Source organism: Phoenix dactylifera, chromosome 15 (genome assembly GCF_051530095.1).
Source record: "Phoenix dactylifera cultivar Ajwa chromosome 15, Ajwa_hap1_PhDact_Kaust_v1.1, whole genome shotgun sequence".
Taxonomy (NCBI): Eukaryota; Viridiplantae; Streptophyta; class Magnoliopsida; order Arecales; family Arecaceae; genus Phoenix; species Phoenix dactylifera.
In genome coordinates, this window is record NC_143204.1 from 4,882,958 (window position 1) to 4,909,387 (window position 26,430).

Here is a 26,430-nt window from a genome sequence, read left to right on the forward strand (position 1 = left end):
AATTGTAAAGATATCGAGGTAGGTTTCAATTCACCCAACCCAAATTTTTCATAGACTGAATAGGGTAGAAGATTCACACTTGCCCCTAGATCTAAGAGTGCTCGGTCGATGGAGTTATTTCCTATGACACAGGAAATAGTGGGAGCACCAGGATCTTTGAACTTTGGAGGGGTGTTGTGTTGGAGAATGGAACTTACCTGCTCAGTTAGGAGGACCTTTTTAGGCACATGTGTTCTAGATTTCCGCTTTTGGGTGCAAAGGTCTTTGAAAAATTTGGCATAGGAGGGAACTTGTTTGATGGCATCAAGGAGTGGGAGGTTGATTTTAACTTGTTTGAAGACCTCCATCATCTCTTCTAATGAAGTTCTCTTCTTGCCAAAGGGAGAGGGTGCATTAAGTGCTTCAGGGAATGGAGCCTTTGGAATGTGGGTTGTGGCAGATGGTGGACTAGCTGAAGAAGGTTTTGGGTTTTCATGTGATACATTCTTCTCCTCTTCTTCACCTTCCTTATTGTTACCCTCCCCAACCTTATTATCTATTATACGTCCACTCCTTAGTGTAGTCAAAGCATTGGCTTGCTCATGATTTAGTCGAGTTTCTTGAGCCACGTATTGTCCCCTAGGATTACTCATTAGTTGACTTGGAAGCTTACCTTCCTCTCGTTTGTTTAATGCATTGGCTAGTTGACCCATTTGGGATTCTAGCTTAGCAATTGATTGTGTGTGAGAGTGTAATAGTTGTATGTTTGCCTCCAAACCTTGAAGGGCAGTCAACACTTTCTCCTCAAAGGCTGTATTTCTTTGGGTTGGATGAGGAAGGTGTTGAAAGTGAGTTGAGGGACGGTAGAGATGAAAATTCTGAGGATTTTGAAAATTTTGGGAGTAGGGTTGGGTAGTATTCGAAGCTTGCTGCCTCCAAGAAAAATTTGGATGATTCCGCCATCCCGGATTATATGTATTGGAAAATGGATCATTACCCGGTCTGGGTTGTGTTTGAGCAGCATTGATGTGTTCTTGCACGAGTTCGGGGAATTGGGGTGCTGAGGGGCACTCATGAATAGGATGCGATGGGCTAGAACAGATAGCACATACTTGTGCATGGGAAGAGCTAACGACATGTCCTCCTATCATTAGTTGGTCAATCTTATGGGACAATGCATCTACCTTGCTAGACAGGTCCATAGAATGACTTATTTCACAAATGGTCCCTTTTCTTTGAGAACTCGGAGGTACTTGACGAGAACAGGAAGCATGGTGGAGGGAGTTTTCATTAAGATTTTCAAATAATTGCCATGCTTCATGCTCATTTTGAAGCATGAAAGTCCCCCAGCATGCAGCATCGATTATCTGACGGTTTCGTTCAGTCAATCCGTCATAAAAATATTGCACTAACTGCCACTTAGGTATTTGATGATGAGGGCATTTACGGATTAGGTCCCAAAATCTCTCCCAAGTTTCATGAAATTCTTCCCCCTCAGTTTGGGAGAAGCTTGTAATGGCACGTCTAAACTGGTTCGTTCTTCCTATGGAAAAGTATTTTTTAAGAAATTCTTGTTGCATTTGATCCCAAGAACGAATCGAGTTAGCTTCTAAAGAATTCAGCCATTGTTTGGTTCTATCTTTAAGGGAGAAAGGAAATAATCTAAGTTTCAGAGCATCATCAGTGAAGTTTTGAATCTTGACAGTGGTGCAAATCTCAAGGAATTCATCTAGGTGTTTGTGAGCCCATAAAAAGATGGGAGCATTTGGATCACACTAGACTTTATTTCGTATTGTACAGCTGCTACTTCAGGTAATCGAATGCAAGATGGAAAAGTGTAAATGGTGGGAGTAAAGTACTCCCTCAGGAGTTTGGGTTGTTCTTCAGCCATCTCAGGGGGTGGGAATGATTCTAAGGTTCTGATCTCAGCTCAAATATTTCTAAGGGTCCGTTCTATTTCAGGGTCAAAAGGTAATAGGTCACGTACTCTAGAACGACTCCCTTGCATACACTAGTACTTGATCAATCAAGCATGCAATAAAAGAAAAACACATAAATCCTTGTATTTGTCCTAAAATCACTAGAGAGCTCCTAACTGGTTTGAAGAGGGCACCTAAGCCTCCAATCCGGTCTAATGAACCGAGTTGACCAGGTAAGCTCCCAGGTAAGTGGAGGGGGTCACGATGCTTCGCAAAGGTCCCACTTAAAACCCACTTGCCTCGAACAGATGAACTGTCTCCCTTATAGGGACAAAGCTTGCCTAGACATCAACTAAGCCACAGAGCGAAATTGGTGCAACTTTTGGTGATCTTCGTCCTATTGAGCTCGAATGTCCCTAGGAGCCAACGTCTAATTGATTTTAATTAAAGTGACACTATGTGAGATTGAGTTCACCTAAGTTGGGCAAGAATCCGGTGATGAAATCCGGCTCTTATCTTGTTAGGGTGATTGCCCTTACTATGTGCGGATTAATTTGTGTATGTGTATCAAGCATGTATTCACACTTTTGCTGAAATTAAAATCAAACAATCACCACAAAATTTCAAGCTAATAATTAAATTAAATAAGAAAGGTTTAGAGGTTACCAAAGAGAATTTTTTCAGCAATTTAAAATTTTTTTAGGCAAACCTCTAAAGCATTCCTTTTTAATAGCCCAGATCTCCTCTTCGATTCCTGATCAAATAAGACCAAAAGAAAAATTAAAAAAAAAAGAAAAAAATTAGTAGAAGAGAAAAAGGAGATAAGAAAAGTAACAATAATAGAAAATAATTTTTTTATTTTATTTTAGATATATATATATATATATGTTTTTTTTTTGAAAGTTTTTTTGTAATTAATTTTTTTTTAATGATAGGAAAAATAACTATGCTAGCAATCCCCGGCAACGGCGCCAAAAATTGATCGGTTATCTCAATTTCAAAAATAAAACACGCAATAGCACGTATCCTGTAGGATAGTGTTACGGGTGTCGGTCCACAGGGATTGGAGACAAGTTATTTTTCTTTTAAAAGTAAATCAAGAAGAAGAATTTGCTAACTTAATTTAACTAAATTACCTCAAAGGATATAAGCTAGAGTAAATGATAAAAACTAAGAATTAATGTAGATATAGTAGTACGAATTATCAATGGAGAAAGGTGTTTAGGGCTAGATTCCACCGATAGAGTTGTATCCGTCACGCTTTTAATAATTGAGTTGTATTTAAGACTTGATTGCTTCCGACTACAAGCCAAAGCAATCATTAAAAATTATGATTAATTCGCAGCATGAATCATCTAAGTCTAGCACAAACCATCTATTCTAACAATAAGCATGGCCTGTCTAACCTAGCATGATGCATCTGATCATTAAATCATTAAAAATGAAATCGATGTCACATGAATATCACCTCCAAACCACAGGTGTTGGATTCGATGAAATAGATCAATCTATGTAAAATATTTTATGCAAGATAAATGATTCACATAAATTGGATAAATCATAAAGATCAATTGATAAATTCTTCATCATGCAACACTCTTACAATACAAACTCAAATCAATAAAAATGAAACGAATACTCCTCTATGGCTTCATCAAACCCCTAAACCGAGGTTTAGCTGCTCATGATGCTTGGCGACTTTGATCGACTTGCTGAGATGCTCCATGCCATCCGTCTCAAGTCCTTCCTTCTTTTTCTCTTCTTTTTTTTTTCTTTCTCTAACTCATCCGCTCATAGCATCCCTCTTTTTTTTATTTTTCTCGGCACCATAACAGAGCATGCTCTGTTCCTTGGTTCTTTCTCCCCTTTCTTCCCTGTCTCGTTTTTCTTTTATAGATCGCTGAAGACCCAGCGATGGATCCCCAGCAAGGAGGACGTGGTCTGCGGTCTTTGATTTTGCGGAGGCTTGATTATTACATGCAAGATCGCTGGAGAAGGGCGTGAATCCGTGGGAATGGCTGGATCTCGCGTTCCTTGATGGCTAGAAACGGATGGAGGTGGCTCCGGATGAAGGGCGCCACGGGATTGCTGGGAGGCTGATGCGGAATGTTTGGATCTCGGAGAAGACGGGGTGGAGCTAGAGATGAATGCCGCGCTGGGTTACCGGCTGCTGGGAGCCGATCATGGACAACGGAAGGCTGAGATGCTGATTTGGTGCGGTTCCTTGATGGCGAGAAACGGAATAATTGAAAGCCTGCGGGATCACTGGGAGAATGGCTGATCTGCCGCGGAGGATGGCTTGGAGGTGTCGTGGACGGCGGGATGGCTGGGTGTGATGCTTGGATCCTGCTTGCAGTCGAACGGGCGTGGGAGGTTGCTGGATTACCGGCTGCTGGGACGTTCACCGTGTGCGGGCTGTTGATGGCTTCATCGTGATGAAGCTTGGAATGGGTTAGGGTTGCACCGCGTGGATGATTTGTATCGCTGGCTGCTGGGAAGAGGTCTCCTGTTGCAGCGCTGGAAAGGAGAAGATAAACAGTGAATTCCCAATTTTTTTTTTTTTATTTAACACTGTTCATATGAACAGTGTTTTCACGGGACACTGTTCATATGAACAGTGTTTTCAGTTCTCCCCGAAATTATTTTTATTTTATTATATTCATTATTTTCTTTTTTTTTGTTTTAAATTTATCAATTTTATATGAAGGCAGGTAATGAATTGGTTGGAAATTGACTTTAGGTTTGAGGTGGGTCATGATCGTTGATTTGCTTGAACTTACTCTCGAGCCCAATGTCGTTTAAATTTAATTTTTGCTAAACTACTTCAGACTAGACTCAACAGGGCTAAAAGCAGGATCGTGACTTATTAAGAGGGTTAATCAAATATTTTTCTATACAATTATAACTTTTAATCTAATCAAGACCAAAGCCCATTTAATTATAACCTTAGCCGGGTCAACACAATCTCCTTATATGTTTTTCTATAGTTTTCATTAAAGATTGCAATCAAGAGAGAGACAAGTTCAGAATCTGGTTTAAGAAAAGAATTATTTACCTCTTACCATAATTTAAATTTAATTCAATGTTTATTCAATTTCATGGTAAAATATGTATTTATCAGTTTAAAAACATTGATAAGTGCTATAGAAAGATAACTAAATTATAAATTTAAGCACTTATCACCAGGATGACTTAGAGCTCACTGTCAACCCTATAATTAGTACATCCATTATGTGATTAACTTTAGATATCCCGTGACTCCTCACTGGGATTACCCTGGCTAAGGTTTTGCTAAATTAATCACAAGATATTATCTCCTGTTTTCAGGAGGGGTCAATTCCATCTCGACTCACAACTGACTACGCAAGTACTTGACTGTACCTAGTGACCTTCCGTCACTGAATTAGAAATCCAGATAGTCCGGTACCAAAGTACAATGAGTTGCTTGCTAGTCACAGGTTGCGGTCTCAGGTCAGAGGGCCAAACTTATACCCAAATCCACTCGGAACATCTCTTGACAGTAGAGCGTTCCGGAATTGGTCATGTTCAGTGAAATGTACTCCTACACTTCACCTATGTGGCATACCAGTGTCTCCACACTCCTTGGTTAAGAGGACAACCAACGTATATGTCACATAACGACCTAATCTTGATAATGCTATCGTCCTTGTAACAACATATCATTTGGTCGCGAACTAATTTAAGGACTCGAAGATAAATCCTCCTTTATCATTAATAAGTCCTAAGGACTTCATCATATAAGAGTTCATTTGAAGATGTAAAATGATGAATAATGCCAAAAAATACTTTATTGATTTGTCAATTCATTTAATCATCAACATGCTGACGATTGACATTTAGGATACAATTCCTAACAATTCTCTCTCTACTGGACTTTCTCTCTCTATCGGACTTTCTTTCTCCCTACTCTGTCTAGGATAGTTGGATCTAGTAGGAACTCTTCATAGTGATTTTGAATTGACTATGGTGATGAATCTTGATCTAGGATTATGGAGCGGCATATCAGCCCCCACCCTGGCCTCTACCAAATATTGTTAGATTTAATCTCCCTAATCTTTGTTAAACCATCTGTGCCTTAATCCGAGCAAGATTCGATGAATTTCACTTCGATCAGACCAACCAAGGTATCAGGCACTCTCGCTTGATCTACCCTGTGAGGGTGTTGGAATTTAAGATTTTTATAATAAAATTTTATAAAAAAATATAATTTTTAGATATTAGGATTTGAGAAGGATCTTCGGAATTAATTGGTTCTTTTACTTGGATTACATTCACAAGGTAAGTAATATAATTCTTTTTCTAGATTTATCGACAAATAATAAATATTTTTTGAATCGAATTATTCTTGTTTTATGAACTTGAAGCATAGTGTTTTATTGTTATTTATGCCTCTTTCCAGAATATTGTATGATTCCTAAGTGAACGTACTAAATTCGATATAGATTATGTTTGATTGATTTTGATGTCGTATGAATTTATGTATCTTAAAATTTGAAACATTGAATTTGAGAAAATGAATTTTTGCTTCAAAATGGATTTGGACTTGCAGCCAGGCTATGTATACATACCCTGCCAGTGGGAGTTTTTTTACTGGTATATTGACACTTTGCCAGTGGAGGTTATATGTTGGCACATCGACACCCTATCTTCGCTAGTATATCGACACCCTACCAATGGGAGTTATACGTTGGCATACCAACACCCTGCCAGTGAGAGATATACGTTGTTATATTGACATCCTGTCATTGCGGGTTATTAGTTGGCATATCGATACCTTGCCGTTGGGGGTTATGCGGTGGCACTTTGATCAAAGTTCTGAGCTATCGAGATGAACATGATGATTTAAAAAATAATTAATTTATGAAACAAGATTTGAAATTTTGAAGTGACTGAATACGTACCGATTTCGCTTTGAATCGATGTATTTTGTATTCTTAATTTTAGTATATTATTATTTTATTTCTTGATTTATCTAGCTTAAATGTTCATTGCTTACTGGACTATCTAGCTCATTATACGATTTCTTTTTTTTTTACAGATTCAAAGAACTAGCCTACCAGAGTTTTCAATATAGAAGAGTGATTAGAAGAACCGTGGCACAAGTTTTTAGATTAGAGTTTATTTAAATTATGTATTACCCTAGACTAGACTTGTGAGACATTATAAGTTTAGTTAATAAAATAAAGATTGCATGTTATTAGTTAAATTATTTTCACTACCTGATTTTGATATCATGATGAGATGCCTTGCATGCTTGTAGAGAGAATTTCGTACGAGTGCGTGGCGGTTGCCGCGACCTCCGGCTTGTGATCTCAAGTCGGGGGCATGACAATTAATATGGTATCAGACCATAAGTAGATGAATCATAAGTTATAGAATCATGCATGACATGAGTCTAGGCGGGTAGACACTAAGGACATTGGGACATTAGTTTATGATGATTGTGACAAGCTATTCTAAATAATTGTAATTAACTAGTAAGCTTATTATGGGCATACTATTATTTGATAGATATAGGTTAGGATGCCTCCACATTGGATAAGAAAGACTACACTTGGTGCTACTGATGAGATACCAAACCAGCAAGATGGCAACACACCCCAATAGGTCGGTAGCACCCCTCAGCACGAGAAAGTCGTTGATCCTGCTAGAGATACTCAAACAGAACAACAAGAACCATGTTTAGGCCAAGTTATGCAGACTTTAGTTGGCATGATGTAGATGCAATAGTAGGTCCAGCAGCATCTGCTCCAATAGCAAGTTCAACAACAGCAATTATCGTTGCACCATACAAGACGAAGGGATCAATACAAGCAGCATAGTAATATAGTTGAGTTCAAGAAGCTGGCACCTCCATCTTTTAAGGGGACAACAAAACTTTTGAAAGTTGACAATTGGCTTATAGAGATGGAGAAAGCGTTCGCTGTTCAAAGATGCCTAGACAATAACAAGATTCTTTATGCATCATACATGTTGCAAGCATTCAACTGGTGGCGGATGCTAGAACATAAATATGAGCAAGATAGGGAGCCACTCACTTTGGAAAGATTTCGAGGTGCATTCTATGATAAATATTTTCCTCAGAGCATAAGGAAGCAGAAAGAGCAGGAGTTTATTCATCTAAAGCAAAAGAATATGACTGTTGCAGAATATAAAGCTAAATTTTCTAAGCTAGCTAAATTTGTTCCAAGGTTAGTCGAGAATGGGCTAGATGGAATGCATAAATTTGAGTTGGGACTAAATACTGAAATTAAAAAACAACTGATACCTTATAAATTGACTACCAATGCAGCTGTGGTAAATAAGGCTTTAATAATTGAAAGAAAAGTTAATGAAGAATATGCGGAAGGGGAAAGAAAACAAAAGAAGAAAAATAGGTTAAATAAATCTCAAGGACAGAGCAATCGGAACACCGAGAGTTTAAACAAGAGATCAACGGGTGACAACCCTGAGTAGATAAATAGCAATAAATGTTTCAGATGTGGTGGGAATCATGCTGCAAATAATTGTCACTCGAACATCGGTGCATGCTTTGGTTGTGGACAAAAGGGTCAGAAAATAGCTGACTGTCCACCAAGGAATGAGAATCAACCTCCCCAAATAACTGAACAAAATAAGGTGGGAAGTCGGAAACCCCGAACCTAAGGAAGGGTCTATGCTTTCAGCAAGATGCTCAGTTCTCTAATGCATTAGCAACAGGTTTTAATCTAGTTCCAATATTTATTTTTATTTATTGTTTCCCATGCCCAATGCTTTTTGTTAGACGACTTATTATGCTACCAAGAAAGATTAAATGGCTGCACAACATTTTTTTCGAATTAACTGTCAAAAGAAGAATATGAACTTTTAAATCTCAGAAATGTTCACAAAGATTAAGATATAGAAATATATGAAATAATAAGCAGGTCAAAATAGAAAAATAAACCTAGACTTGGCACGGATATGTTGAGGTTTAAATCAAACTTGTGCAGCGGAAGCATGGTAAATTGATTTATTTGACATTAGTCAGACAAGACGACTTTGATTTGAGAAGTGTTATGATTCGATTTAGAAGAAGTATCCTCTACTATTTGAACTATGGGTACGAAAATTTTGTGGACAAAATTTTTTTAGGGGGGAGAATGTGAAAACAGTGGATTAGGCCTGGTCCACTTGACCGGCCTAGCCACATTTGGGTCAAGCTCACGTGCGATGCACGTGAGGGGAAATGGGAGGAAGACTCCAGCCAGCGTCTTCTTCCTCCCTTCTGATCATGATGATCTCTCCTCCGGATTGCAAAAATCGAAAATTCAACATGGTCCGGAGACCGAACGGATAAGGTCGGGATAATCTATTTATAGAGCTCCTCCTTCCTCTTCGAGTTCACCCAAGTTCGAGCCTCCAATTTTGAGCATCTCCTCCGATCATCTTTGTCGATTTGCCGTCGGAAGGAGCCGCTGGACCACCTTGCCTGGCCGAGGTAAGTCTTCTTCTTCCTCTCTCTCTCTAGCTATGCTTAGATGAGTTTTGGGCCAGCGAATCGCCGAAAAATTATCCGAAATAAGCGGGCCCTATTAGGCTTGTTCCACCGTCGGCCTTGTTCGCCACCGTCGGCCGCCAAGGTTGGCTGAGCCTGCCTCGCCACCTCCCACCGCCATCAGGGCTGGTTGCCACGGCCACTCCTCGGTCCAATAGAGGAGAAACAGGGGGACAAGTCCCCTATTTTGGAGAAGAAGAGAGGGTCTCTCTCCTCTCTCCTCTCTCCTCTCTCCTCTCTTCTGTTATTTTTCTTTCTACAAAGTTTCTCTTTCTTGATTCATGGCCAGACATATTAATTGATCTGGTTGACCGTGCTATTGACAACCAGATCTAGACCCCTGATTGAACTAGGACTGAGATTCTCTCTTCTATACTTTTTCTCTATTAGACTTTTTCTCTTTACTCTCTCTAGGGTAATTAGATCTAGTAGGGACTCTTCACAGTGATTTTGAATTGACCTTGATGAAGGATCTTGATCTAGCGTTGTTGGGCAGCATGTCAGCCCCCACCCTGGCCTCTTCCAAATATTATTAGATTTGATCTCCCCAATCTTTGTTGAACCATTTATATCTTTATTCGAGCATGATTCGATGAATTTCACTTTGATCGGACCGATCGGAGTGTCAGGCACTCCCACTTGATCTATCATGTGAAAGTGTTAGAATTTAAAGTTTTTATAATAAAATTTTAATAGAAAATATAATTTTTGGATTTAAGATTAATTCGATCTGTTAGTTGGAATATATTTATAAGATAAGTAATATAACCCTTTTTCTAGATTTATCAGCAAATTATAAATATTTTTTGAATCAAATTATTCTTGATTTATAAACTGGAAGCATGGTGTTTTATTGTTATATTTGCCTCTTTTTAGAATATTGTATAATTCTTAATTAAACATATTGAATTCGATTTGGATTATATTCGATTGATTTGTGTTGCTGGTGGTCCAAACCGAGAACGATTGGCACAGCGGTGTGAACGGGGTTCCGTTCGAGTTGCCTTGGTTGGTGTTGATTGCGCTCCACCTTCCACCGGAAAACCTGCAAGCAAGCCTCGCACCACCACTGGGGTAGTGGGGGCCCTCCGACGATCAAGTCAGAGGAGATTGGAGGAGAAGGAGAGATAATCGTAGCAAGTAAGAGAATGCACTGGAAGTTCTTGCTTACCCCCCCCCCCTTTCCCCCCAGCCGCATATATACTAGGCTGGGGGGTCCTTCTGGGGGGTTGGTCATCGTGTGGCACGATGGAGTTGCCACTGACATGGCCGTTACAGGGCGTCGTGGGGCAGCGCTAGGTACGGCCATGACAGGGCGTAGTGGAGCTCCGCTTTGTACGGCTGTTACAGGAGATCGTGGAGCAGCGCCGGATACGACCGTTGCAGGGAGTAGTGGAGCAGAGGGTCGCGGCATGCTTCAGGGGAACAGCCTGTCGTTGTCGAGAGATTGCCGACTCGGGGTCGGACTGCTGGATCAAGGGGTAGCCGACTCGGGGTCGGGCTGCGAAGCCGAAGACATCCGACTCGGGGTCGGACTGCTGGATCAAGGGGCAGCCGACTCGGGGTCGGGCTGCGAAGCCGAAGATATCCGACTCGGGGTCGGACTGCTGGATCAAGGGGCAGCCGACTCGGGGTCGGGCCGCGAAGCCGAAGATATCCGACTCGTGGTCGGGTTACTGGATCAAGGGGCAGCTGTAGTCTTCTTGGGCGCGCGTGCCGGTCACGTGGGGCATGGTGGCTGAGTTCCCCCGTAACAGTAGCCCCCCACTTCCGAGCCTGGAACCGGAAGGGGAACGGGTGAAGGAAGTGATGCTTCGAGATTGCCGCCATCCCTCGGAGAGGCGCGCGCGCTTCGAGCTCCCCGCCTTCTTTATGGCGTATGGCGGTTGTTGCTGACCTGGCAGTCTGAGGATTTCGGCGGACATCCTTCCTTAATGGCGTCGATTCGCCTTTGGGGCACGAGCGACCCTTCGGCAGCCAGGCGTCCTCTGGCGTCACCGAGGTGTCACCCACCTTTCCGCCTATTTAACCGAGGGTCCTCCTCCGTCCGCCTTTCTCTTCACAGACATCTTCGAGTTTCTCCTTTGCGCTGCCGTCATTGCCGTCGGACTGTTCGCTTGCTCCTCCTTTGACGCTCTCGGAGCCGTTCTTCCTTCTCTCCCGGTGAGTTGCCCCATTCTTCTACTTAGGGCTCTCCATACTTTCTCCTTTTGTACTAGTGTACTCCATTCGTTCCGGTCTCTTCCCCCTTCTTGACCCCGTCTTGACCGTAGATTTATTGGCCATTAGGGATGGGCGAAGTGAGAGCAGACTGCATTAAGTCGGAGCTGGTCGCCGAAAACTTAGATAGATTCGTGGCTCGGTACCACCTTTCCGAAGCCTGCAACGTTACGCTCCCGGGGCCTGAGGAGAGGATGTCCCATCCTCCTCCAGGGAAGGTCGCCATCAATGAGGGCATCCTCCAGGCCGGGTTCCGCTTTCCCCCTTCGGACTTAGTCGTGCAGGTGCTCCGGGGTTTAAGAGTGGCGCCGACGCAACTGGTGCCGAACTCGTGGCGCGCCCTGACGGCCTTCCAAGTTCTCTGCCGCATGCACGAGGTCCCCGCCACCCTGAATGTCTTTTGGGAATGCTATAGCCTGAGTGGCCACCCCCAGGACAAAGGGTGGTGGTGCTTTGCGGCGCGGCGAGGGTGCGGCCTCGTCAAGGAGGCTCCTTCCTCCATTCACGGCTGGAAGGAGCGTTTCTTTTTCATTGATGTGGATCCCTCTTGGGGAATCAGGGCGACCTGGGAGACGCCGATGAAGTCCCCGATCGGCCTATCGAGGCTGTCGAGGGAGGAATCCGATGGCGTCGCTGTCTTGAGGGAGTTGGTTGCCAAGGGCCGGCTCCCCCCGGTGGCCCGCCTTATTTCCGAGGATACCTTGGTGAATGTCGGTCTGAGCTCGGTCCCCGCCGACCGTGAGCCCGCCACCATTTCTTTTTTGACTCTTTTCTCCTCTTTCGTCTTGTTCTTTTCTTCGGTTTCTCAGCCTCTGACCATCTCGTCCCTGTTGCAGAGATTGACGACGTCATGCGGTCGGACAAGGGACCGGCTGTTGGTAGGTCGTCTCTGCTGGAAGCGGTCCGGAGGAAGAAACGACCTCCTCCGAGCGGGGCCCCACCGGCGAAGAAGTCCCGCAAGGAGGAGACTCCAACGCCGACCAACGAGTCCGGGCCCACCGATCAGGGGGACGCCGCGGGCGCGGACCGGCAGCTGACGCTGTATCAGCCCTCCGGTGGTGAGACTGCCGCTATTCCGGAGGTATCATCCGAGCCCGCTCGAGACGGACGGGTCGGACGTGATCGGTCCCCAGCCCGGCCTTCGACTCGGTCGGCTCCGGATGATACGAGGAGGGACGCGCCTGGCCCCAGCCGAGCGGGACCCTGTCAATTCCTGGAGCGACCCCCGCCCCGAGCACGATCAGCAGGACTCTTCCCCAGGCGATGGATAAGGGTAAGGCTGCAGAACCACCGTCCGGCTCTGGGGAGAAGTCGGGGTCGGCCTTCACTTCCGACGGCGCCCGAAACCTCATCGAAACGGTGCTGCTGGAGAAGGACCGTAGGCAGGTCCGGGAGATGAGGGTCCCTGACGTCGGGGCTGCCAGCTGCGTCTGTCTTATGTCGGTGAGTGTTCTTCTGGCCGCTTTTCATCATTTATTGGCTCTGTTGATCTCCGCCTGACGCCCTCATTTTTCCTATCTCTTAGCTCGCCCAGTATATGATCCGTCTGGAGGAGTGCTATAAGGAACAGGCGGGGCTTCTGGCGAAGGCCGAGGACCGACTGAAAGCAATGGAAGAGGGAGGCCAAGCTGCGGCGGGGAGGACGACCGGGGACCTCGAGGCGAGGCTCCGGGAGGCCGATGAGCGGGCACTCGGCTTCACCACCCTCGAGAAGCAACTGTTGGAGGCTCAGGAGCAACTCAAGGTTGCCTCGGGTCTCGAGGGCGAGATCAAGAAGGCGGAGGAGCGGGCCGAGAAGCAGTCCCGGAAGGCTGCGGACTATCGAGAGAGGTGGGAGAAGGCCCAGCGGTCTGCCGACAACGCCCGTAACCGAACTCGGTCTCTTGAAGTCAAACTGGGCGAATTGGAGTCGGCCTTGGAGAAGTCCCGCGCGAACGACCAAGAGCTTCGTTCGCGCCTGGAGGAAGCTGAGGCCGCCCGCACTGCTGCCGAGGCGAAGCACAAGGAGGCTCAGGCTAATCTGCTGAGGGTCTCTCCGAGGCTGACGACCGGATTGTGGCGAAGGTCTTGGAGGCTAAGGCTCAGATTACGGAGCGAGCAGAGGCGGTGCTGGCCGAGAAGAGTGCGGAGATCGGGCGTCAGGCGGTGCAGGCTTATCGTCAGTCCGCCGAGTTCACCCGTGACATGTCGGAGGCGGTACGGGCCTATCGTCAGTCTAACGAGTTCGTCCGTGATATGTCGGACGCGGGGTCCGACTCCTTTATTTTAGGCTTCGAGGAAGGCCTGGCAAGGGTGTCAGCTAAATACCCCGAAGTTGACTTGAGTGGGATCTCCCTTCTCGACTCTTCTCCGGCGCCATTGCCTGCTGACTCTCCAACCGCCTCCCTACCTCTTGCGGACGTGCCCGTCGTTCCCGACCCGGAGGTTCCTCCAAGCTGACCTTCTGTACCCTTCGTTGTCCTTTTCTTTGTATGTCAGCGTTTTGCCAAGTTGTATGGGTCTCGGCCCTGAAACAATGAAAGTTAATGCAAGTTGAATGTTTCTTCATCTCACTTTCGTCCTTTTTCTTTTTAACTCTTGGTAGCATCTCGCCAACTCCTGACTCTTGAAGTTCTTCCGGCGCTAGGCCAGGCATCCGAGGGTTAGGCCTCAGGAAATTCTTCCGGCGCTAAGCCAGGCATCCGAGGGTTAGGCCTCAGAAAATTCTTCCGGCGCTAGGCCAGGCATCCGAGGGTTAGGCCTCAGGAAATTCTTCCGGCCCTAGGCCAGGCGTCCGAGGGTTAGGCCTCAGGAAATTCTTCCGGCCCTAGGCCAGGCATCCGAGGGTTAGGCCTCAGGAAATTCTTCCGGCGCTAAGCCAGGCATCCGAGGGTTAGGCCTCAGGAAATTCTTCCGGCCCTAGGCCAGGCGTCCGAGGGTTAGGCCTCAGGAAATTCTTCCGGCCCTAGGCCAGGCATCCGAGGGTTAGGCCTCAGAAAATTCTTCCGGCGCTAAGCCAGGCATCCGAGGGTTAGTCCTCAGGAAATTCTTCCGGCACTAAGCCAGGCATCCGAGGGTTAGGCCTCAGAAAATTCTTCCGGCGCTAAGCCAGGCATCCGAGGGTTAGGCCTCAGGAAATTCTTCCGGCACTAAGCCAGGCATCCGAGGGTTAGGCCTCAGAAAATTCCGCTCGTTGGTCGGCCAAGGCTGGCGCAAGCCGAGGCGACCGGTCGGGGCTTCAGGCTACTCTGCTCCCGGGATGATCATCGGGTTAGCCTGGCATCCGAGGGCCGAGCCTCGAGAAATTCCGCTCGTTGGTCGGCCAAGGCTGGCGCAAGCCGAGGCGACCGGTCGGGGCTTCAGGCTAGTCTGCTCCCGGGATGATCATCGGGTTAGCCTGGCATCCGAGGGCCGAGCCTCGGGAAATTCCGCTCGTTGGTCGGCCAAGGCTGGCGCAAGCCGAGGCGACCGGTCGGGGCTTCAGGCTAGTCTGCTCCCGGGATGATCATCGGGTTAGCCTGGCATCCGAGGGCCGAGCCTCGGAAAATTCCGCTCGTTGGTCGGCCAAGGCTGGCGCAAGCCGAGGCGACCGGTCGGGGCTTCAGGCTAGTCTGCTCCCGGGATGATCATCGGGTTAGCCTGGCATCCGAGGGCCGAGCCTCGGAAAATTCCGCTCGTTGGTCGGCCAAGGCTGGCGCAAGCCGAGGCGACTGGTCGGGGCTTCAGGCTAGTCTGCTCCCGGGATGACCATCGGGTTAGCCTGGCATCTGAGGGTTGTCAAGCCTCAGGAAATTCCGCTCGTTGGTCGGCCAAGGCTGGCGCAAGCCGAGGCGACCGGTCGGGGCTTCAGGCTAATCTGCTCCCGGGATGGTCATCGGGTTAGCCTGGCATCTGAGGGTTGTCAAGCCTCAGAAAATTCCGCTCGTTGGTCGGCCAAGGCTGGCGCAAGCCGAGGCGACCGGTCGGGGCTTCAGGCTAGTCTGCTCCCGGGATGATCATCGGGTTAGCCTGGCATCTGAGGGTTGTCAAGCCTCAGGAAATTCCGCTCGTTGGTCGGCCAAGGCTGGCGCAAGCCGAGGCGACCGGTCGGGGCTTCAGGCTAATCTGCTCCCGGGATGGTCATCGGGTTAGCCTGGCATCCGAGGGCCGAGCCTCGGAAAATTCCACTCGTTGGTCGGCCAAGGCTGGCGCAAGCCGAGGCGACCGGTCGGGGCTTCAGGCTAGTCTGCTCCCGGGATGATCATCGGGTTAGCCTGGCATCCGAGGGCCGAGCCTCGGAAAATTCTGCTCGTTGGTCGGCCAAGGCTGGCGCAAGCCGAGGCGACCGGTCGGGGCTTCAGGCTAGTCTGCTCCCGGGATGATCATCGGGTTAGCCTGGCATCCGAGGGCCGAGCCTCGGAAAATTCCGCTCGTTGGCCACGCGCCTGTCGCTTGCCGCTCGACGGGGTTTCTCCGTGACAAGCTGCGATCGTGTTTCTCCTCCTTTCCAAGCGTCGCCTGGGGAACACCAGAAGGGCATTAAATGCTAATTGAGGCGTTACCTGGGAAATCGGATCGCCTGTTGCTGCTTGCAAGGAGTGTCAGTTAAGCGGCCGCGATACGCGCGTTCTTCGAGGCGGATGCGGCCTGGGTGCGAGCGGAGATACGTGGTCCTAGGTGTACATGCCACCCGGAGTGTCCTGCACAAAGAATGCGACTAAGGAGAATGACGCTTAGGAAATCGCGGGAAGATACGCCTCGAGAGCTGGAACGGCTCCGGATTCGATGCGCCCGCATTTATTGGAGCCACCCGCATCAGAACGACCGGGGGGCCACAGTTCGGCTATAAATATAGGTGCAGGTACGGTGGAGCCTGCCAAGCCGGAGCTGTTCAGGTTGCCATGGATCGTGGGCCTCCTCTCCGGCGCATGGTTGAGAGACCCCTACCGAAGGAACGGGAGGCGCGCCCTTCGCGACTTCCGCCAACTAGCCGTTTCATCTGGGATCAACAAGGAGGTTCTCTCCGGCGGAACTCCGCTCTAGGCGTTTCATCCGGGATCACGTCTCCCCTCCTTGAAGTTCGGCCTCCCGATTGAGCTCCGCACCAGGCGCCTGATCCGGGACCGCGCCTCCATATGCTCTTCTCCCTTGTATTCCTTCTCTCCCCTAACACTGGGGAGGACCAGAATATCCCTTGGAGGTGGCGTTCCCCTGGAGGCAGCGGGAGCTTCGTCTGCGGCGGCTCCTCGTCTTTTTCGTGAGGCGTGGATGGCGCCTCCGGGTAGGAGCAGTGTGGACTTCTCCTTCGTCCACTTCTTCTTCATCCGCGCCGGCTCTTCGTCTTTTTCGTGAGACGCCAATGGCGCCTCCGGTTGGAAGCACCCACTTCCGGCGGGATTGCAGCCGCTTCAGATGGAGGTTTCGGGATCCCAGATCTTCAGCTCCTCGGAGTCTCCACCTCTTCTTTACTTTCTTTACACCCTAATTCCCCTCTGGGAATTCCTTGTAATCATACGAGCACGCCATTGTAACCAGAAATTATTGAAATGAAAAGTGTTATACATTTTTGAACTGTCTTTCTGGCATTGTCGTTCTACTGGTAATACATCCGCAGGTTAGCGGAATTCCAGCTCCTTGGAATTTCTCGACCATCTAGGGCCTCCAACTGGTAGGGGCCAGGTTGGTTTACCCAGCGAACCCTATACGGGCCTTCCCAATTTGGCGCTAGCTTCCCACCTTCCGCAGGTTGAGATGCTTTAGCTCGCCTTAGCACCAGATCTCCGATTCTGAAAAGCTTCGGTCGGACCTTGGAGTTGTAATATCGGGCCACCCTCCGTTGATACATCGCCATCCGAACCTGCGCCATTTCCCTCGCTTCTTCCAAGAGATCCAGGTTCCCTCGGAGTTGCTCCGAATTGGCCTCGGGTCGGTGCGCGGCCACCCGAGGTGAGGGGAGTCCGAGCTCCACGGGGACAACGGCTTCCGTGCCATAGGTCAGGCTGAAAGGCGTCTCCCCGGTAGGGGTCCGATGCGTGGTCCGATACGCCCAAAGGACATTCTCGAGCTCTTCGACCCAAGCTTGCCCCGTCCGACCGATTCGCGCTTTGATTCCTTGGAGGATTGTCCGATTCGTGACCTCGGCCTCGCCATTGGTTTGGGGATGCGACACAGATGTGAACCGATGCTCGATCCCGAACTCCTCGCAGAAGTCACGGAAATGCTTGTTGTCGAACTGTCGACCATTATCCGAGATGAGGACCCGAGGTACCCCAAATCGGACGATGATGTTCTTCTTCACGAACTTCCGGACTTGCGCCTCCGTGATAGTGGCCAGCGGCTCTGCCTCCACCCACTTGGTGAAGTAGTCGATTGCAACAATCAAAAATTTCTGCTGAGCTGAAGCGACGGGGAATGGTCCGAGGATATCCATTCCCCACTGGGCGAAGGGCCAGGGTGCAGTGATTGGTGCCAAGGGGACAGAAGGGACTCTCTGGACGTTGGCGTGGCGCTGGCAGGCATCGCATTTCCGTACATGATCCTTTGAGTCCTCCAATAAGGTAGGCCAATAATAGCCTTGCCTCATGATCTTGTGCGCCAAGGACCTAGCCCCCAAGTGTGATCCGCAAACGCCTTCGTGGACTTCGCCGAGGACGTAGGCCGCTTCTGAGGGACGGAGGCATCTTAAGAGGGGGGCGGTGAACGAGGTTGGACTTCTTGACAAGTCGCCGAGCTTGATCTTCGTCTTCAGGGAGGATCCCTTCGGCGAGGTAGGCGACGAGCGGGTCCATCCAAGATGGCTCCGGATCCATCGCCATCACAGCTCCAGCCTCGCCGATGCTCGGGGCATCCAGGGTCTCCAGGCAGATCGCCCTCGACAAGTTGTGCGCGTCCGCGCCCACTAAACGGGACAACCTGTCGGCCTTGGCATTTTCACTTCTTGGGACCTGCTGGATGTCGACACTGCCGAGGTCGGGAATGAGTGCTTGCACCTTCCGGACGTAATTCTGCATAGTCGGATTCCGGGCCTCGAACTCCCCACGGACCTGCCCGACCACCAGCTGGGAGTCGGTGAAGACCTTCAGGCGCCGGATGCCGAGCTCCTTGGTGAGTTTGAGTCCCGTGACTAGGGCCTCGTACTCCGCCTCGTTGTTGGTCACCGGAAATCCGAACCTAAAGGCATACTCGGCTATCACTCCATCAGGACTGGTAAGGACCAGCCCGGCCCCTCCACCTTCTGGGTTCGACGATCCATCGATGTGAAGCGTCCAGATCGGGAGGTCGAGGCTGGGCATTTCCGGCGGTCTAGGTTCCACCTCCTGCATCGTGCACTCAGCGAGGAAGTCTGCGAGCACCTGGGCCTTGATGGCGGGTCGAGGCTGGTAGCGGATGTCGAACTCACCAAGTTCTATTGCCCACTTCACCAGCCGTCCCACATTCTCAGGATTGCTGAGGATCTGCCGTAGTGGTTGATCGGTTAAGATGGTGACAGAATGGGCCTGGAAATAGGGGCGAAGCCTCCTGGTCGCGGTCAGCAGCGCGAAGGCGATTTTTCAGCCTTCGTATACCGCGTCTCGGCATCCCGTAGGACCCGGCTGATATAGTACACAGGCTTCTGGAGCTTTGCCTCTTCCCGAACCAGTACCGCACTGACTGCGGTTGGGGAGACCGCCAGATAGAGGTAGAGCATCTCCCCTTCTTGCGGCTTGGACAGCAGGGGAGGAGACGCCAAGTATTCCTTGAGCTGGTCGAATGCTGCTTGACACTCGGCCGTCCAGAGGAAGTCTTTCGGGCGTTTCAACACCTTGAAAAAAGGTTGGCAGCGTTCGGCCGACTTTGCCACAAATCGTCCGAGCGCGGCGACTCTCCCAGCGAGCTCCTGAACCTCCTTCACTTTGGTCGGAGGGGACATATCTTGGATGGCCTTGATTTTGTCCGGGTTGGCTTCGATCCCCCGCTGGTTGACAATGAAACCGAGGAACCTCCCGGCCGAAGCGCCAAAGGCGCACTTCGCTGGGTTCAGCTTCATGCGAAACTTCCGCAAGGTGGCGAAAGTCTCCTCCAGATCCACGATGTGCTGGTCTGCATGGCGGCTCTTCACCAGCATATCGTCCACGTACACCTCCATGTTCCGGCCGATTTGCTCTTTGAAGATTTTGTTGACGAGGCGCTGGTAAGTGGCGCCAGCATTCTTCAGACCGAAGGGCATTACCTTGTAACAGTACAGCCCCCGGTCTGTTATAAAAGCAGTTTTCTCCTCGTCCTGTGGAGCCATCATTATCTGGTTGTAGCCGGAGAAGGCGTCCATGAAAGACAGCAGCTGATATCCGAAAGTCGCGTCGACCAGTTGGTCTATCCGCGGAAGCGGAAAGCTATCCTTGGGGCATGCCTTGTTCAGGTCGGTGTAGTCGACGCACATCCTCCACTTTCCGCTCGCCTTCCGGACAAGTACGACGTTTGCCAGCCATTCGGGGTAGCTGACCTCCCTTATGAATCCTGCCTCCAAGAGCTTGTCTACCTCCTGGTCGACTACTCGGATCCGATCCGGGGCACAGTGTCTCTTCTTCTGTTTTACAGGTCGGTGGGTCGGGTCGACGTTGAGGGCGTGGGAAATGACCTCCGAGTCGATCCTAGGTACATCGGCCGCCGACCAGGCAAACACATCGACGTTGGCTCGGAGGAATTCCACCAACCAGGCCCGAGCTCCCGGGTCGAGATTGGCGCCGACCCGGATCGTCCTGTCCGGGCGACCTTCCTCGAGGGGAACTTCGATCACACCCTCGGCCGGCTCTCCGTGCCGCAAGGCCACCTCGTCTCTGGCGTCGAGGGACTCGACGCTTAAGGCTTCTACGGGCTTCTTCCCTTTGAGAGTTGCTAGGAAACATTGCCTTGCGGTCGGTTGGTCACCTCGGACCTCTCCAATCCCGGCCGCCGTGGGGAACCGCATGAGCAAGTGGTACGTAGATACCACCGCGCGAAGGGCGTTCAGTCCGGGTCGTCCGAGGATAGCGTTGTAGGACGAGGGAACACGGACGACCAAGAACCCGAGCCGCACCGTGGCTTCTGCGGGTGCAACGCCCGCAGTCACAAGCAGCTCAACGACACCTTCGGCCGAGATAGCGTCTCCAGTGAATCCTATGAGGGGGGTGGATGTTTTGTGCAACAATTGTCGGGACAAGCTCATCTTTTGGAAGGCCTCGTAAAACAAAATATCAGCTGAGCTTCCACTATCCACAAGAACGCGCCTTACATCATAGTTCGCCATAGTGAGGGAGATCACCATGGCGTCATCGTGGGGGGTCTGAACCCCCTTTACATCTTCATCACAAAAAGTGATTACATTTCCGACCCTCTGCCTCTTTGCGACGACTGTTGCTCCGGACGCCTCAGTCGAGCCCCCTGCATTCCTCTCGGGTTGGGGGCAGCCCCCAGTGATGGTGTGGATCACGCCCGCGACAGGTCGATTCTGCTCCCGAGGCTCCTGAGGGGCCGGGTCGGCCGGACGCGGGTTTGCGGGGGGACGTCGGTCGTTCACATATCGACCGAGACGCCCTCGGCGGATGAGAGCCTCGATCTCGTCCCGAAGCTGGAAGCAGTCTTCGGTGTCGTGGCCGTGGTCCCGGTGGTACTCACAGTACGCCCGAGAGGGCCTCCTCCCAGGGATCTTCTTCATCTGTCTCGGGACCGGGAGGTCCTCCCGCCCCTTGATCTCCATGAGGATCTGGGCCCGGGGAGTCAGGAGAGGAGTGTACCGGTTGAAACGTCGGGGCGGAGAACGAGGGCGTGGGGCACCGTGGTTCCTCGCCGGCAACGGGCTTCTGCGCCGACGCTGGGGCGTCGGGCTCCTCCTCTGGGGTGTCTCTTTTCGCCTTTTCTTCCCGAGCTTTGGAGGGATCTCAGCGGCCTCCTTGCTCCGGTGGGCGGCCGCTTCCTCGGCGTCCGCATACTGGTTCGCCCGGGACAACAGCTCCGGGAAGCTCCGCGGCAGGCGTTTGTCCAGGGAGAAGGTGAGTCTGCCCTTTCGGAAGCCACGCTTCAGGGCTGAAAGAGCCACCTCCTGGCTCAGGTTCCGGACTTCCAGGGTAGCCTTGTTGAAGCGGGTAAGATAATCCCGCAGGCTTTCTCCCTCGTTTTGCCGGACATCAAAGAGGGAGTCGGAGACCAGTCGCCGCCGGCTACTGACGGCGAAATGGGTGATGAAGAGGCGAGTAAACTGGTCGAAGGACTGGATTGAGTTAGCCTCCAGGCCGGCAAACCACGCCCTTGCCGGGCCACGGAGGGTCGCCGGGAAGGCCTTGCAGAGGAGAGGATCTGATGCTCCGTGGAGGAGCATAAGGGTCCTGAAACTCTCGACGTGATCTCGCGGGTCCGCCGCCCCGTCGTAGGGCTCGATCGCCGGCATTTTGAACCCCGGCGGATTTGGGGTCCGCAGGATCCTCGAGGCAAGCGCCGGCTGGGAGGAAATCTCCAAGTCGGCGAAGGGATCTTTGGAGTGGCCCTTCAGGACCTGGAGTTGCCTGTGGAGATCGTCCACCCGCCGGTCCAGGGAGCGCGACCGGTGGGTGGGAGACAAGGAGTGGCGTGAGGGGGACCGACTGGAGTGCAGGCTCCTCGAGGACTGGGGGGTCTGGGAACGCGCCCGGGTCCGCCTCTCGTACCCCGCGCAGCTCCGATGAGAAGGTCCCGGCAGAATGGACCGTGCTCGAGAATCCTCCTCGCGCCGGCGCTCCTCCCCATGGGAGAGGAAGGAGCGCGGGTTGAGGAGAACCGGCGAGCGCTCGGGGAGCAGCGGCTCCTGAGCCCGCTGCGGCGCCCGAGACATCACACCCTGCAGATTCTGCACTGCCTCCGCGAGGGTGCGAACCTGCTGGGCTAACTGGTCGAACTGAGCGGCTTCGACCATCTGAATGGGAGGTCGAGCGGTGGAGTGTTGCTGAGAATGTGTTGGAGACGCAGCGGCCTCCCGGCCGGAGGCGCGAGAGGCCCCGCGACCGGAGGCATTGGAAGCTCCACGACCACCTCGCCGTGCCATTACGATCGCTCTGAGATTCAGGCCCTTCCTTTAGCGCCAACTGTTGCTGGTGGTCCAAACCGAGAACGATTGGCACAGCGGTGTGAACGGGGTTCCGTTCGAGTTGCCTTGGTTGGTGTTGATTGCGCTCCACCTTCCACCGGAAAACCTGCAAGCAAGCCTCGCACCACCACTGGGGTAGTGGGGGCCCTCCGACGATCAAGTCAGAGGAGATTGGAGGAGAAGGAGAGATAATCGTAGCAAGTAAGAGAATGCACTGGAAATTCTTGCTTACCCCCCCCCCCTTTTCCCCCCAGCCGCATATATACTAGGCTGGGGGGTCCTTCTGGGGGGTTGGTCATCGTGTGGCACGATGGAGTTGCCACTGACATGACCGTTACAGGGCGTCGTGGGGCAGCGCTAGGTACGGCCATGACAGGGCGTAGTGGAGCTCCGCTTTGTACGGCTATTACAGGAGATCATGGAGCAGCGCCGGATACGACCGTTGCAGGGAGTAGTGGAGCAGAGGGTCGCGGCGTGCTTCAGGGGAACAGCCTGTCGTTGTCGAGAGATTGTCGACTCGGGGTCGGACTGCTGGATCAAGGGGTAGCCGACTCGGGGTCGGGCTGCGAAGCCGAAGACATCCGACTCGGGGTCGGACTGCTGGATCAAGGGGCAGCCGACTCGGGGTCGGGCTGCGAAGCCGAAGATATCCGACTCGGGGTCGGACTGCTGGATCAAGGGGCAGCCGACTCGGGGTCGGGCCGCGAAGCCGAAGATATCCGACTCGTGGTCGGGTTACTGGATCAAGGGGCAGCTGTAGTCTTCTTGGGCGCGCGTGCCGGTCACGTGGGGCATGGTGGCTGAGTTCCCCCGTAACAATTTGTATATATGAATTTATGTATCTTACAATTTGAAATACTGAATATACAAAAATGAGTTTTTGCTTCGAAACAAATTTAGACTCGTAGCCAGGCTATGTATCGATACCCTGCTAGTGGCAGTTATTCGCTCGTATATTGACATCCTACTAGTGTGAGCTATTTGTTAGCACATCGACACCCTGCCTATGGGGGTTTTACGTTAGCATGTGGACACCCTACTAGTAGGGGTTATACGTTGACACTGCCAGTAGAGGTGATTTGATAGTATCTCGACACCTTACCAATGGGGTTATACGTTGGCACATCGACACCGTCAGTGGGGGTTATTCACTCCCTGCAAGTGGGTGTTATACGTTGGCATATTGATACCCTATTATTGGGAGTTATGCTGTGGCACATTGGCTATCAAGATGAACTTGATGACTTGAAAAATAATTGATTTAGAAAATAAGATTTAAAATTTTAAAGTAAGTGGATAGTGTATCGATTTAACTTTGGATCAATATATTTTGCATGCTTAATTTCAGCATCTTATTATTTTATTTTTTGATTTATCTAGCTTAAATGTTCATTGCTTATTAGGTTATCTAGCTTATTATACAATTTCTTTTTTTTTATAGATACAGGAACCAGCCTACCGGAGTTCTCAATATAGAAAAGCAACTAAAAAAACCGTAACATAAGTTATTTTAGATTAAAATTTATTTAAATTATGTATTACTTTGGACTAGAATTAAAATTATAAAATATTGTAAGTTGAATTAATTAATGAAATTAAATTATTTCTATAGCTTGATTTTAATATCATGATGAGATACCTTAAATGTTCGTGAGGAGAGTTTTCTATGAATCTACGGCGATTTCCGCGACCCTCGGCTCGTAATCTCGGATCGGGGGCGGAATAGTTTTCTTGTACCCCTTGCTCAAACATCATCTTACACCAACTCATAGGCTGCTTCCTCGATAGGCCAGTAGCTCAGAATACACCAGCTCAACTTATTGCCATCGTCTTCCGGCAGATAAACCTTCAACGGACATCCATCAACCTCTAAAACTCTGGCACATTGAAATGGCCGAGTGCACGCACAATATCAAAGATCACAAAAGCCGCTCGATCACAGTCGATGAGTTAGAATTGTGTTTTAGTTGGACAGCAGCCATACCGTTGATTCTGATTGCTGTAATCTTCAAACCAATAAAGCAAGCAAAAAAGGGCATGCTTTTGTCTGTAACAATTAGTAGATTAAACTGCATCCAAACTGCCATCGCTTTTTCATCGGAAAAGGATTTAACAAATCCAAGAAGACACTAAACAAACAGTAGAATAAGACCTTGTGTTATACTAGACCGACCTACACAGTTGTTCCCTCTTTGCATGCTCTCTCCCACACCACAAGACAAGAAAATAAAGAAAGAAAAACAAACAAAAAGGTAAAGCCAAGAATGAATTGCCTTAGACATCAGACCTACCAATGACATTCCACTTGAATTGGCCCCCATGCCTCCAGCTTGCTCTCTAGCGTTCACCTAATTCAATGGGTGGAACAAGTTGAGGAGCTCCTCTCAAAAGTACCACCAACATAATGTGTGAGTGAATTAAACTAGAAATTGACTCACCTATTACAGAACTGGCTGAGCAATGCTGGAAACACTGGCCATGCTGACAAGGGATGATCACTGGATGGTGACAGCCCTGTTTGGAGGCTGATTCACAAGGATGCCACCATGCTGCTGTCCCGAGCAGTCCCCTTCTTCCACCCTCCCACCTGATTTGGAGTGAAAAGATGACAATTGGAAGCCAGACTGCTGTTGGTGGCCACCATTATCGTTGGTGAATGCCCGTGCTTCGCATAAGCCTTGCACCACTGGCCTTTTGATTTCATTCATGTTGCTTCCTGAATCTGGATTTCCTGAACAGTCGGAGGGTAGAGCTTCAGAACCAGATGAGCTAGCTGACTGCCTTGGAAGTGATGCACATGTATTTGCCCCATTCTCAGGGTTAGCAGTAGCAGCATTACCATCAGCTTTCTTTGTATTGAGAAAACGACCACCACAACCCCTTGCCCTCCTCAATGCATGCTGGTGACGAGATTCATGAAGATATGGCTGCAGAATGAAAGCGACATCCATGTATCACATCATTTGATCTTCAAGCAGAGATCTCTATCATACTCAGTAGCAGGATGGCACAGGTGTAGTCATAATTATCAATAACTATAAATATTGAATAAAGTAAACTAGTCAATCTCAAGTTGAAAGTCTTATCAGATATGCAGGGGACTTTTCATCTAAGACAGCAAATCAATACAAGTATGAATGGCAAGTGCAGATCATTTTATATGTCCTATAGATCAAAGATGTTGGACAATAAATTTAATTGCGCAAGTGATGGTCCAGCAGAGTGGAGGATGCTGAGATAAGTAATGGACAAATCAGAAAGAACAGATCCATAGATGCATATGGATGAGACTGAGAAAGCAGAAAATGGTAAGATGGTTAGCACACAAACAAGGAAAACAGGTAAAAGGGCCAAAAAGTAGACTAGATACGCAAAGGTTGGGTGTACTAAAAAAAATGACTGGAAGAGACTTTTTGTTTCAAAGGAGTCAGGTTTGAAATTGAAATTATGGTTGAATACTAAGGCTTGTTTATATTTAAAATGTTTAGGTGTCATTTAGCATCACCATTATTTTTAATTTTCAGAAAAAAAAGAAATTTTGTTTCTATTTTGTTTTTATTTTTTAAAATATAAACATGTTTGATATAGTCAACTATTTTCAAAAACATAAACATGATGATGGTAGCTAAGGTGGTGGTAGTGGTTGTGGCAATGATTATAGAGATGGTGGTGGCAACAGCGGTGGTGCTGGAGACAACAGCGGAGGCAATGATCGAGATGGCAATGGAAGTGACATCAGTAATGAT

At 49.5% G+C, this 26,430-nt stretch overlaps 1 protein-coding gene and 1 non-coding gene across 8 annotated transcripts in view; one reads left to right on the top strand and one right to left on the bottom strand.

Moving 5' to 3' along the window:
* The first annotated feature begins 1,404 nt into the window (after window positions 1–1,404).
* LOC120108139 (small nucleolar RNA R71) lies at window positions 1,405–1,510 on the top strand. The gene has a single exon (XR_005509610.3). It is a non-coding gene; the product is annotated as a small nucleolar RNA R71 (small nucleolar RNA).
* Window positions 1,511–24,725: 23,215 nt separating this feature from the next.
* Window positions 24,726–26,430, bottom strand: part of LOC103697695 (nuclear transcription factor Y subunit A-1-like) — a 50,055-nt gene continuing 48,350 nt past the window's right edge. For 6 of the 7 annotated variants that reach the window (XM_039119699.3, XM_039119697.3, XM_039119701.3 and 3 more), the window contains 2 exons: window positions 25,123–25,611; window positions 24,726–25,032 (listed from right to left, as the gene is read on the bottom strand). In XM_039119699.3, the coding sequence (XP_038975627.1) occupies window positions 25,180–25,611 (432 nt within the window). In that variant the 3' untranslated portion in view covers window positions 24,726–25,032; window positions 25,123–25,179. The remainder of the gene's footprint in view (window positions 25,033–25,122; window positions 25,612–26,430) is intronic. The other variant, XM_039119702.3, reaches the window with a different exon arrangement.